The sequence below is a fragment of the Rhinoderma darwinii genome, chromosome 3 (genome assembly GCF_050947455.1).
Source record: "Rhinoderma darwinii isolate aRhiDar2 chromosome 3, aRhiDar2.hap1, whole genome shotgun sequence".
In the NCBI taxonomy this organism is placed as follows: domain Eukaryota; kingdom Metazoa; phylum Chordata; class Amphibia; order Anura; family Rhinodermatidae; genus Rhinoderma; species Rhinoderma darwinii.
In genome coordinates this window covers 37,901,787-37,914,081 of record NC_134689.1, presented here as the reverse complement: position 1 = coordinate 37,914,081, position 12,295 = coordinate 37,901,787, and the positions used below count along the sequence as shown (strand labels likewise).

At 40.6% G+C, this 12,295-nt stretch overlaps 1 protein-coding gene across 1 annotated transcript in view; it reads right to left on the bottom strand.

Moving 5' to 3' along the window:
* The window catches only part of LOC142750361 (uncharacterized), a 69,974-nt gene extending 58,307 nt beyond the window's left edge, over window positions 1–11,667 (bottom strand). Inside the window, exons 1-4 of the mRNA XM_075859358.1 lie at window positions 11,530–11,667; window positions 8,408–8,474; window positions 7,605–7,816; window positions 2,020–2,097 (exon numbers count right to left, since the gene is read on the bottom strand). Of these exons, the coding sequence (XP_075715473.1) occupies window positions 2,020–2,097; window positions 7,605–7,816; window positions 8,408–8,474; window positions 11,530–11,667 (495 nt within the window). The remainder of the gene's footprint in view (window positions 1–2,019; window positions 2,098–7,604; window positions 7,817–8,407; window positions 8,475–11,529) is intronic.
* Between the last annotated feature and the right edge of the window lie 628 nt (window positions 11,668–12,295).

The following is a 12,295-nucleotide window of genomic DNA, read 5'->3' as shown; positions in this document are numbered from 1 at the left end:
TCATGTGTGATACTGTCTGCTGAGCCACTGTATTGAACTCTATCCAGTGGCGGAGTCTTATAGATATTTTTTTGGGGGGGCAAAACATATGTCTTGGGGCTTGTGCCCCTGATCTTTTTAGATCCAGGCAACGCCCCTGGCACAAATGAAGTGAATGAGGGGACAATGCTTTCGGTAATATATAGTAAGTTCACTAGAAGCGTTAATATTAACACAAATATGTGAAGCAGAATAGACCGTCAGGGAAGAATCACTGCAGATCATTACAGATGAATCACACTATTAGGTTGGTGATTTGTTGAATTAGCACCTGATGGTAAAGCTGTCACTTTGTTATTGAAGATGCTGACAAAATAATGTTTGTTGTTTTCTATAAAGTTAATTGAAAGTGACAACCAATATGTCTGCACTTCCTGTTATCACTTTATTTTAAAAAAAAATTGGTAATATCACTAAAAATCTAATTAACAAACTTTGGGTGACAGTTTTGGGTGGAAATCTTCAACCCCTTTCCACAGCAGCCAGTTTTAATTTTTTTATTTTTGTTTTTTCCCACCATGCATTCCAAGAGCCATAACTTTTTTATTTTTTCATCAATATAGCCAAGTGAGAATTTGTTTTTTGCTGGACGACTTCTATTTTTTTAAGACAACATTTATTGTACCATATCATGTGCTTAAAAACTTTTGAAAATTACTTTGTGGGGTGGAATGGAAAAGAACAGCAATACCTCTATTGATTTTTGGGTTTTAATTTTATGCAATTTAGCAACCCAAAAAAATAACTTGATTCTGCTGGTCAAAATGATTACGGCAATACCAACTCTATATAGTTTTTTTGTTTTACTACTTTTACAAAATAAAAACTATTTGTTAAAAATAGAAAAAAAGTATTGTGTTGCCATATTCTAAGGACCCATAACTTTTTTTATTTTTCCATCGATGGAACTGTGTGAGGGCTTATTTGTTTGCCAGGCGAGCTGTAGTTTTACCATTTTGAGGTACATACGACTTTTTAGACACTTTCTATTCAATTTTTTGGCAGGAGGCGAGTTGACCAAAAAACAGAAATTCTGGCTTTTTATTTATGGTATTCACCGTGCGGAATAAATACGGTTATATTTTTATAGTTCAAATCATTACGGACATGGTGATACTAATTATTATGTTTATTTTTTACTTTTTACAGAAAAGAATGGGAAAAGGATGTTTTTTTAAACTTTTGTTTTTAATTTTTTTTAAATTATTTAAAAAAAAACTTTATTAAATATGTTTTTGCTATTTTTTTGTAGGCCCCCGGCTGCCAAGACAAGCCATTCGCACCACTGGATTGCGTGGCAGGGGAACGATGGGATGGCAGTGGGACCCCTTTTTTGTCTAACAGCTTAGAGCTATTGAGCGCAGCAGCTAAGTGGTTAAACTGCCGGGATCAAAAATATCTGCAATATACAGCTGGTACCAAAAGTATATATAGCAGTCTCAGCTCCTTAGCTTGCTCCAAACAACCCTCTCCAGACTATGACGTACATGTGCATCAAATGGTCAACAAGGGGTTAAACTGCTCTGTCTAATTACCTAATGCTCTGTAAAAGGTAAAACTACATGTCCAATTCCAATGTATTAGAAGGGTCCAAATATGATCATCTGATCAGACGATGTCCTGGGGTTAGGACACCCGTGATTAGCTGTAATCTGTAGTGAAGGCCAATAGCCTTAAATCCCTTGCAGTGCCGCCACAGGGAAAATGAAGCATTACACTGCATTATCATTAAGATCAATGAGCCGTCTGTCTAATGCAATTACATTGTGGGTCCTCCAGAGCGAAAGCTGATTTTTGTAGCCTCTCTCTACTCTGTCTAATAGATGACAGTCCCAAATAGGGGAACTCCATCTATTAACTGATAATCACCTAATAGAGCATTTAAAAACTGATTCTCTTAACCAGACAACCCCTTGTTGTGGTTCCTGATAAATCTAGGACACTTGTGGAAAAAAAATAAGACAAACCGTTTCACCTCACCTCATGATCGCATCTTTTCTTTTCACCAAGTTGTTTTGATACTTCTTGCTTTTCTTTCCAACTTTGTTTCTTCACCATCTGAGGGAGGGGATAAAAAAAAATTATTTATAGATATGCTGCTTAGCTGAGACCAAGGTAAAATTTAGTTATTTCAGCAATAATCTACTGCAGCTTTAGTATATGGGGAATTGAAGACTGTAGAGTGGAGGAATAACTGTATTATCAACCCGACTAGTGAGCAAGTGTTAATGTTGTGTAGAGTAAATGATTCTTATTATAAAGAACCCAAAGCAGGACGCAGATACAGAACCGTCAACTCCCTTAGCAGGTATAATACAAAGGCAAGTATAAAGCGGTGGTTAGGCGCGGGCAGCTTGTCAAAGAAAGGCGCAATGGAGTGACGTCATGGTGCTGGTCTGTACCGAGTCAATTATGGCACAGAACGGAGGAGCAGAGAGATCTCGTTGTGGAAATGGTGCTAGATAAGTTGTTTTTTTTTATTGGGCACTATGGGGCATTATACTGTATGGTGGCACCTGCTAAGGGGGCATTAGACTGTATGGGACACCTACTATGGGGGCATTATACTGCATGGTGGCACCTGCTAAGGGGACATTATACTGTCTGGGGGCATTATACTGTATGAAGGCAGCTAAGGGGGCATTATACTGTATGGGGCACCAGCTTAGGCAGCATTATACTGTATGGTGGCAGCTAAAGGGGCATTATACTGTATGGGGGCAGCTAAGGGGGAATTATACTGTATAAGGCAGCTATGGGAGCATTATATTGTATGGGGCAGCTATGGGACCATTGTCCTTTATGGGGGCAGCTAAGGGGACATTATACTGTATGGGGCATTATACTCTATGGAGGCAGTTATGGGGCATTATACTGTATGGGGCACCTTCTAAGGAGGGAGAGATTAGCATAATGAAAATATAACATAAACTAATCCTACCGCATCTAGAGAATCGCTCATGACAGAGCGGGAACGAATGAGTGTAGTGGCGATTACACTGCACACCACTTAGCCGTTCTCACGGCTGAGACTCTGAATATTGCAGACATAATCCAGCTAGCAATTTTCCAGTCTCACTACCTAAGAGTGTTGACTGCTAACGGGCATTCTTGTCGGTCTATCCGAATGCAGCGAAAGCTGTTATCCCAGCACCTCTGCTTAACACAGATTGGAGCAGTAACGCAGGGAGAAAACATACTCGGTGAGCAGTCAGCTGCTCACTGAGACTTTACGTCTGTATAAACACAGTGATAGCCGTCATCCCTGCGCTGCTGCTCAACAATAAATCAGAGTGGCAACGCTGGGAGAAAATTACAATAACAACGCATTGGTGATCAGTCAGCTGCTCACTAGGCTGTCTGCCTGTTTAAACGCAGCGATAGTTGTCATCCCAGCACCTCTGCTCAACACAGATTGGAGCAGTAACACTGGGAGAAAACGTACTCGGGGAGCAGTTAGCTGCTCACTGAGACTTTACGTCTGTTTAAACACAGTGATAGCCGTCATCCCAGCGCTGCTGTTCAACAATAGATTGGAGTGGCAACGCTGGGAGAAAATCACACAATTAAAACGCATTGGTGATCAATCAGCTGCTCACTCAGACTGTCTGCCTGTCTAAACGCAACGATAGCTGTTAACCCTGCGCTGCTACTAAATTACAGATGCAGCTGGTAATCCTGGGCTGCTAATCATTTAAAGACCCGAGTGGCCACGCTGGGAGAGAATATATATATATAACAATATACTCAGTGACCAGTCAGCTGTTCACTGAGACAGAGCACGATTCCTTGCGGTGTGCATACGCAGGGTTTATAATAAATCCAATACAGACCCTTGCAGCACCACCCCTTCTATTTCCACTGAAGGAGAAAAGCTTCCAATAGCTTCCTTATCAGTGGAATTTGAAAACCAAGAAATACATAATATAATAAAATAAGGTTGAAAGACTTTATTAATAATAAAAATATTATAAATTGTGGCAATAAAAGGGGACATTGCACAGGACAAATCTTTTCCCTACTACATTAGTCGGTATCAATAAAACCATTAAAGGCAACATTAAACCCACCGTGCTCTACTTTTCCCTCTTTACCCATACCTACACTTTTCACCTTCTAAGGCAGCATTATACTGTATGGGGCAGCTATTTGGCATTATACTGTGTGGGAGGCACCATGGGGTATTATACTGTGTGGGGGGTTCTATGGGGGCATTACACTGTGGGGAGGAACTATGGGAGCATGATACTGTGTGGGCTGAACTGAGTGCGTATGATCAGATATTAGGAACGGTTAGAGGCGTGGCTACATGCGCCAAATCAGTGGTCCCTCTTAGCAATACTTGAAAGTTGGGAGATATTATTCAGATCACATTTTTTGTTAAACACCTAAACAGATAGCTCACATCCAGAGTAAAGCTGTATTGACACGTGCAGTTTTGTCTAAAAGCAAAAATATGTCAAACCATAAAACCGTCCTGCAATGTGTCAGATTCAGGCTGGGGGGGGGGGGGGGTTTATGGTGTAGGGCGTGTTTTATGGGCTCAAATTAGGCCCCTTGAAACCAACTTAGCATGATTTAAATGTCACGGACCTATTTGGGGATTGTTGCTTACCACATACCATGTTTTAATGGCTACTTCCATCAGACTAAAACACCATATCACAAACCACACATCATCTTAAAATGAATGGAACTCAGCTGCAGTACCAGACACAACCACAATTGTATGTACGGCGCTGTGCCTGTGTACATAAGGAAGTGGGGGCTTAAGGTTCCAGGAGTTGGACCCCAACCGATTAACTATTAATGGCCTATCCCAAGGACTCCATATTGAATAATTAAAGTGGAAAACAACTTTTTTGTAGTAATCTATACTGCACCTTAATGTATGTAGATATGAAGGTCATAGGAGTAGATAAGTAACTATATTATCAGCCAGACCAGTGCCTACAAGGGTTTAGTGCAACGTAGTGTGGTGCATTATGACCCACTGATCTGCACTTTAAATGCACCCACTAGCTTATATCTATTAGGTTGCATTCAGACAACTAATATGCAGCCACATTTTAGCATCTGTTTTATGGCTGCAACACCTGGACTCCCTGTAGTTCCAAAGACCCAAACGGATCACCACAGAACCCTATGGTGATCTAAGTTACAGACACAAAAAAGCGGCTGCTTTATGGCCATCTTAATGCAGCCACAGGCTTATTTATAGGGGTCTCAATCAGATTACCTAAAAGCTCTATTTAATGTCTTACGGAGGTCGTTCTTTGAAATTCACTTTAACAAACGTAGTGGGAAGCACGGACCTCGATACAATTAGCATGTAAGTCTGACTAGTACAGGTGCTTTGTTGCACACAGAGCTTGTTTAACTTCAGCAAGTGGGTCGCACTTTGTACTAAAGCGATACTTGTATGTCATTTCGTTTCTCCTGAAACAAGTTGCCATGGAGATATAAGTATGTGGCCTTTGTGTAGAAACAATGTCCCCTGAGGGATCTCATCAGAACAGGCAGAAAGCCAGAGATTTATGATCTTAGCCGCAATGTTCTAAAGGAAAACATCTGAAAACTATTCATTAGTGAAACCACCGAGTGCCAACATCCCATGCAGGCGACCATTTTATGCTTTGTCTACAGAGGTGTTATTTTCCTAGTGAACTCTATCTTCATTCATATAGATAATGGTCCAGGTCACAGATTAGCACCTCCATTTTCTTTTTTCTTTTTTAAAAAAAAAGTTAACCTCTGGAGGCAATTTAGGGATTAAACATGTGAATCTGTGTATCCCTTTCTCGCCTGCATTCTGCCATGGTGATGTAGCATTACAAGTCTCAGGATGCCTACCCAGCATCTTAGACACGTGTAGCGCACTGGGCATGGAGAAAGAAGACCCATCCCCTCCTTCTAAGTTGGTTACATTTGTGGAAACTCTATTCTTGCTCCTAACAAATTAGCCAGCTCTATATGGGTGTGTTTATGATATCATGAAGACATCTTTGCTTCTGGTCATGTAATCGTATGTTCATGGTCATGTATCATCCATACTGACGCCACGTAACTGTATTATCCAATAGTTCTAGTGCTGCACGTGAAGCGTCACCATGCAACAAATAGCGTTCCTTAAGCCTGATGAAGGGCTTATTGTAGCCCAAACAGTGCATGCCGCATACCCAAAAATTTTTACCTCATGTTTTACTGGTGATGGAAAGTGAAGAACTATAGGGGGGTGTTAATAGTATATGAGTAAGTACCTTTTAATAATAGAGCTAATTTAAATATGTGCAAGGAATAATGCTCCATTTACATCTGCATTATGGCCGTCCGTTATTCTGCTCAATCATAGGAGCAGAACAAAGAAAAAACAAGAGCTGCCGGATCCGTCACATGACAGACACTGTTATTTCGCCTGCCAGAACCCATTGTGGTTGGCAAAAACGACGGAAGCTGCGACGGAGCCTCTGATGCAAATTTGAGCCAGTCCTAAGTCACAGGGAACCCCAGAAATATACTTAGTGGAATATTTATTTTGATCACTTTCTTAATGTTTTATTGAGCTACCTTTTGTGTATACCTATATGTTATGTATGGCTTCCTGTATGTTGAGAAGCGGAGATCTGACTTTGCCCCTGATTCAGATTATCTATTAGGCCTTGTTCACATCTGCATCGGTATCTCAGTTGTTCTACTCTTTTTAGAGGAGCAGAACAATGAAAATACCTGTAGTGCCAGATCTGTTGTACGACGGATACCATGAGTGGTTCCATCGGGTTTTCATCAAGGTGTCCGTAGTTTTACGCATTGTTTTCAATATTTTCGACCAAATCTGCGACAGAGGCCCCTAAAGGAGCCTCCAATGCAGATGTAACCATGACTTGATGCTCTGTTGCAGTCTGTTGGCCTGTACAAGTCTAACAACCCTCTAATCCCCACCATTTAATAGTCGTATACCAGCACAGGCATTAATGCAGATGTATCGAAGAGATGCAAACGTGCAAAATCATCAAATGTGCAAAATAAAACATGGAATAGTTGCCTGTGGCCACCAATCAGGCTGCTGCTTTCATTTTCTAAAGGGAATCTAAAAAATGAGAGGTTGGTTCTGATTGGGCAACTACTCCACTCTCTCTTTGCACCAGTTTTGATACATCTCTCCCATTGCGTTCAGTTCCAGGTTTTTGTCCTATGGACCACTCCATGAAAACAACTGTTGCTTTCTAACAATTCACAAGTGCAGCTGTTTTACTTATGCTAACACCAAAGCTTTGCTCAACCACAAACATCCCATTTTGAAAATTTTTGAGGCCACGTCTTTCATCCATTAGGTCTTGCACTATACACACTGGTATATACCTCCCAGTGATCTGACATCAGCAATCTCTATAGAAAACGTCTGGTTATAATAAACTGAAGGCTAAGTTAATGAAATTACATGTATGAAAGAAAGTGCTTCATATGAAAGTGAGAAATGATGACCCTGAAGTGCCCTAACAGACTGCAACAATGAAAGCAGCCTTATCAAGTACTGTATCTAGTGATTATAGCATCAAGTCACTGACCTGCAGCTCTTTCACTGCTTCTGCCAGTTGCCTGACTGCACTTTCCTCCAGTGTGTTATCCGAGAGAAGCTGGGATCGCAGGCCTTTAATTTGTCCTCTCAGTTTACAAGCAGTTTCCTCAGGGTCCCAACACGTTGCTGAAACTTTTTTTGATATTCCTCTGACACGATCAGCTACTGACAAAGCAGAGAGGATCTCCTTCCCGGAGAGTTCTGTAATAACAAGAGGTGAGAAGGATAGCTTTCAAAGCTTGCAGTCCCCACAGTGATGAGGATCTTTGGCAGTCCTGGGGTAAGACATTCAGCAGATGGGAGGTGGAAATCTGAATATAAGGGGGACCTAGGGGTCTTGGGTGGCAGGAAATATTGTCCTGTCCAAGTAGCACTCTAGATGGGGTAGGCCAGAGGGTCTTAATCTTTTTCTACTAAGAAGTTGACTTGTGATGACTGGACCTTACTATTGGTCTCAGTCCATGTCAAAATTTGTAAAAAAAAATGACCTCAATTTATCTTTGTTGTTGCTATCATTGCCAAAATATATATTAGACTGAAGTTTTAGATAGGTATGTCAACCGATACCCTCGAAGGAAAATTATCCAGATCCAAATCATAGGTTATATTGATATATCAGAGAGAAGTAAGGGACACAGAGACCATGTTTGTATACTCAAATATCCTTCTCTGGCTTTATTGATCAAAACAATTACAATAAAATCTTTCAAAAGGGGAATAGGCGTGAGGTTAACCAATCAGAGGCAAGAAAGGCATTTTATGGAAAACGACTGCAAGATAAGAGCTTCTCACGAAAAGAAATTAGCAAGACAAGATTTAGTCTTAATAACTTTGCTTCAAGGTCTACACGTACATTCTCCTAGCAGACCCAGATAAGAAAGGGAACAACATGTAATTTGTTCAGACAATCCACCAGCATGGATATATTAGCTTATAGCAATATGACTTCTTAATCACAAAATGGATTCTTTAGGCTACAAGATGGATACCAGATATACAATATGGAGTCTACATAAAATGAAATAATTGAAACACATTTTAATCACTTTCACAATCTTAACCCGATCAGGACTGAGCCATTTTTTTATTTTTAGTTTTTCACTCCCCGCCTTCCAAGAGTCATAACTTTTTTATTTTTCTGTCAATAGAATGGTGTGGGGGATTATTTTTTGCGGAAGGAGTTGTAGTATTTATTGGTACCATTTAAAGTACCATATAATGTACTGGGAAACTGGGACAAAATTATTTGCAGACTGAAATTGGAGAAAACTGCGATTCCTCCATAGTTTTTTGGGTTTCGTTTTTACAGCTTTAACCGTGCGGTAAAAACGACAATTTAACTTTATTCTGTGGCTCAATACAATTACAGTGATATTATATAGATTTTGTTTTTTTTCCTATTTTACTACTTTAAAATAAAACAAACTTTTTGTTAAAAATAAAAAATTGCTTTGTTTCACCACATTCCGAGAGCCATAAAGTTTTTTATTTTTTTGTCGATTGAGCGGTGTGAGGTCTTATTTTCGCGGGACGAGCTGTAGTTTTTATCGGAACCATTTTCTGGTACATACAACTTTTTGATCACATTTTATTTCATTTTTTTTAGAGATAAGTTGACCAAAAAAACAGCGATTTTTACGGTTTAAATTTTTTTACGGCGTTCCCCATGCGCGTTAAATAATGCATATTGTAATAGTGCTGACTTTTACAGACGCAGAGATACCAATTTTGTTAACTTTTTTATTTTTTACATTACATTACTTTTTTTTAACATTTAATATTTTATTATTTTTTTTACACTACTAAAAACGTTATTTCATTATTTTTTTTTACACATTTCATTAGTCCACTTAGGGGGCTTGAACCTAAATGTATTAAGCCTAATGTATTGCAGTGTATAGTCACTTTTACAGGCTTCTGTTAAGCCCTGCCACAGTAGGGGTTAACAGAGACAGAGTGAAGGCAGTCCTGGGGGCCTACCTCAGGACCCTGGGATGCTATGACAACCATCGGAACCCCCTGATCGTGTTGTGGGGGCGCCGATGAGCTATCACATGGGGCCACCTCCCCCTTTTTAATGTCTCAGATGCTGAGGTCGCGATTGACTGCAGCATTTGAGGGGTTAAATGGTCAGGAACAGCGCGATTGCTGTTCCTAGCCGCTAGTCCCGGGTGTCAGCTGTAAAACACATCTGACACCCGCTGCATATGAGCGCGCTCCAAACATCAACCCCCGCATCAGGACGTAATGGCACGTGGTGGTGCAAGAAGGGGATTAAAGTTTGTATCCTAAACACAGTATAACATAAAAATAAGCACAAAAAGGGTCAATATGTCATTAACCAGAGATTGGTGCAACCATGGAAAGACCTGTGCTGCATATATTCTATTTCTGTCAAAACTACATCCCCAGCTGTGTAAGGGTATGTTCACACGGCCAAATTTCAGACGTATACGAGGCGTATTATGCCTCGTTTTACGTCTGAAAATACGGCTCCAATACGTCGGCAAACATCTGCCCATTCATTTGAATGGGTTTGCCGACGTACTGTGCAGACGACCTGTTATTTACGCGTCATCGTTTGACAGCTGTCAAACGACGACGCGTAAAAATACAGCCTCGTCAAAAGAAGTGCAGGACACTTCTTTGGACGTTTTTGGAGCTGTTTTCTCATAGACTCCAATGAAAACAGCTCCAATAACGGACGTAAAAAACGCCGCGAAAACGGCACGAAAAACGTCTGAAAAGCAGGGTCTGTTTTCCCTTGAAAACAGCTCTGGATTTTCAGACGTTTTTGTTGACTACGTGTGAACATACCCTTATACTAACACTTTGGAGGCACCTCTCCAGTGAGGCCCATCTAATACTTCGAGAAGCGCTGGTGTAGGCCACTCAACAGTCCATTCTTGTATGTTAATTTGCATAATAAGAAATTGGACACAGCACAATACTAGTCACCATAGATAACATTCCTCTGATAAACATGTAACAATCTGTATTTCTTTTTTTAATGATAAAAAAACACATTTGGTAAAACTTACCTTCAACATTCAAACAGGTCAGCAAAATAGTCAAACAATTTCCCTCCAAAGCTTCTTTCAAAAGTAGTGAAAGTAATATCTCATTCCTTTCGGTTTTCTCTAAGAAATGTAACAGGGGCCACGTGCTGCTAAAGAGATCAAAGATTAGTCCCCATATGGATTACAAGATGTTGCATATAGAACAAATGGAGCCACATTTTAAAAATACACCCCTGTTGGTGCTGGTTCATGCTATTGAACACCTCCACTGTGGGCAGGAGGGCCTAGCTTGTTGCTCCAGTCTTATTCCTTTTTAGAAAAGGAGGGTTATATGAACCTCTTGCCTGTTTCCCCTCGCCTTCCTCACATTGCTGTGATTATGAAGAAGGGGAACCCCATGCAGATTCACATAGCAAAAGGAAATGAGGTCAGCCTGAGCTGGCGCATGTTTTCTCACAGGTAGGTATTTGGAAGCCAAAACCAGGACTAGAACCTACACAGAAAAAACATAATGGAAAGATTTGTAACTTTTCCGTGTTATGGATCCGCTCCTTGTTTTGGCCTACAAAAACGAATGCAAAATACTGACCAAAATATGCAAGTGTGAAAGTGGCCTACTATAACGGTTCTCACCGAATTGTTTGTGGATCCTCTGTGTCGTCTGGGAGATGGTGCTTGTAACCCAGGGCAACGCTTGACACAGCGGGTTTAGAGGCAGTCAGATGTATAGAACAGAAATCAGGACAGGCAGTAGACTTTATGGGTATGGATAGCAATAGGTCAAGGCAGGCGATAGTACAAGGATAGTACAAAGTTCAGGCTGAAGTCACAACAGGAAATCCAGACAAAGGCAGAAGGCAAGGTAACAGGGAGATTGGGTACAGGGAAGCTCACAGGGATAACCTGGTTGAACAGGCAAGGATCTGAGGGAGAGGGATCCATAAATAGGAAGTCTTTGGATTTTGGCATGCGCTGGTCCTTTAAGAAGGGAAGACTCAGTGCACGCGCCCTCCAGTGGCTGTAGCCGCACATCGTGGATGACAGCCGCGGAGGGAGGTGAGAGATGCAGTTACCTGGCACCGCCCACAGCCTGCAGAGCGTCCGGATCGGGTAAGTTCAGGACGAGCATGAGGGAATGGAGGGTACAGGAACCAGAGCGGAGGCCGTAGAAGAATTGGAATGACTCAGGCAGTAGGTACAGTGGGGAATATATATACATATATATATATATATATATATATATATATATATATATATATATATATATATATATATATACATACATATATATATGTATGTATAGGTTTGCGTCAGTTTTCCAGCGTAAAAGAAAAATCCATAATTTTGGTGTCCACCACAGTTGCGCTAAAACTTGCAACCTTTTACTTTTTTTTACAATTACCAAAGTGGTGAAACAATAACAGGGCTCTGCTGGAACGACAGATTTATCATAATTTATTCCAGAAACTGGTGTAAGTATTGGGGCAAATCTACACCTACTCATAGTATGCGTAGATTTGCATTTCTGTTGCACGGACAACCAAATATATTAGGAGGCGCATTTTCTGCAGACCTAAATCAGTTGAAGACTGGCATTTGAAACGCCAGTCTTAATATATTCCTTCCAGTATGTTGTTCTTAAATAAGTAATAATAAAAAG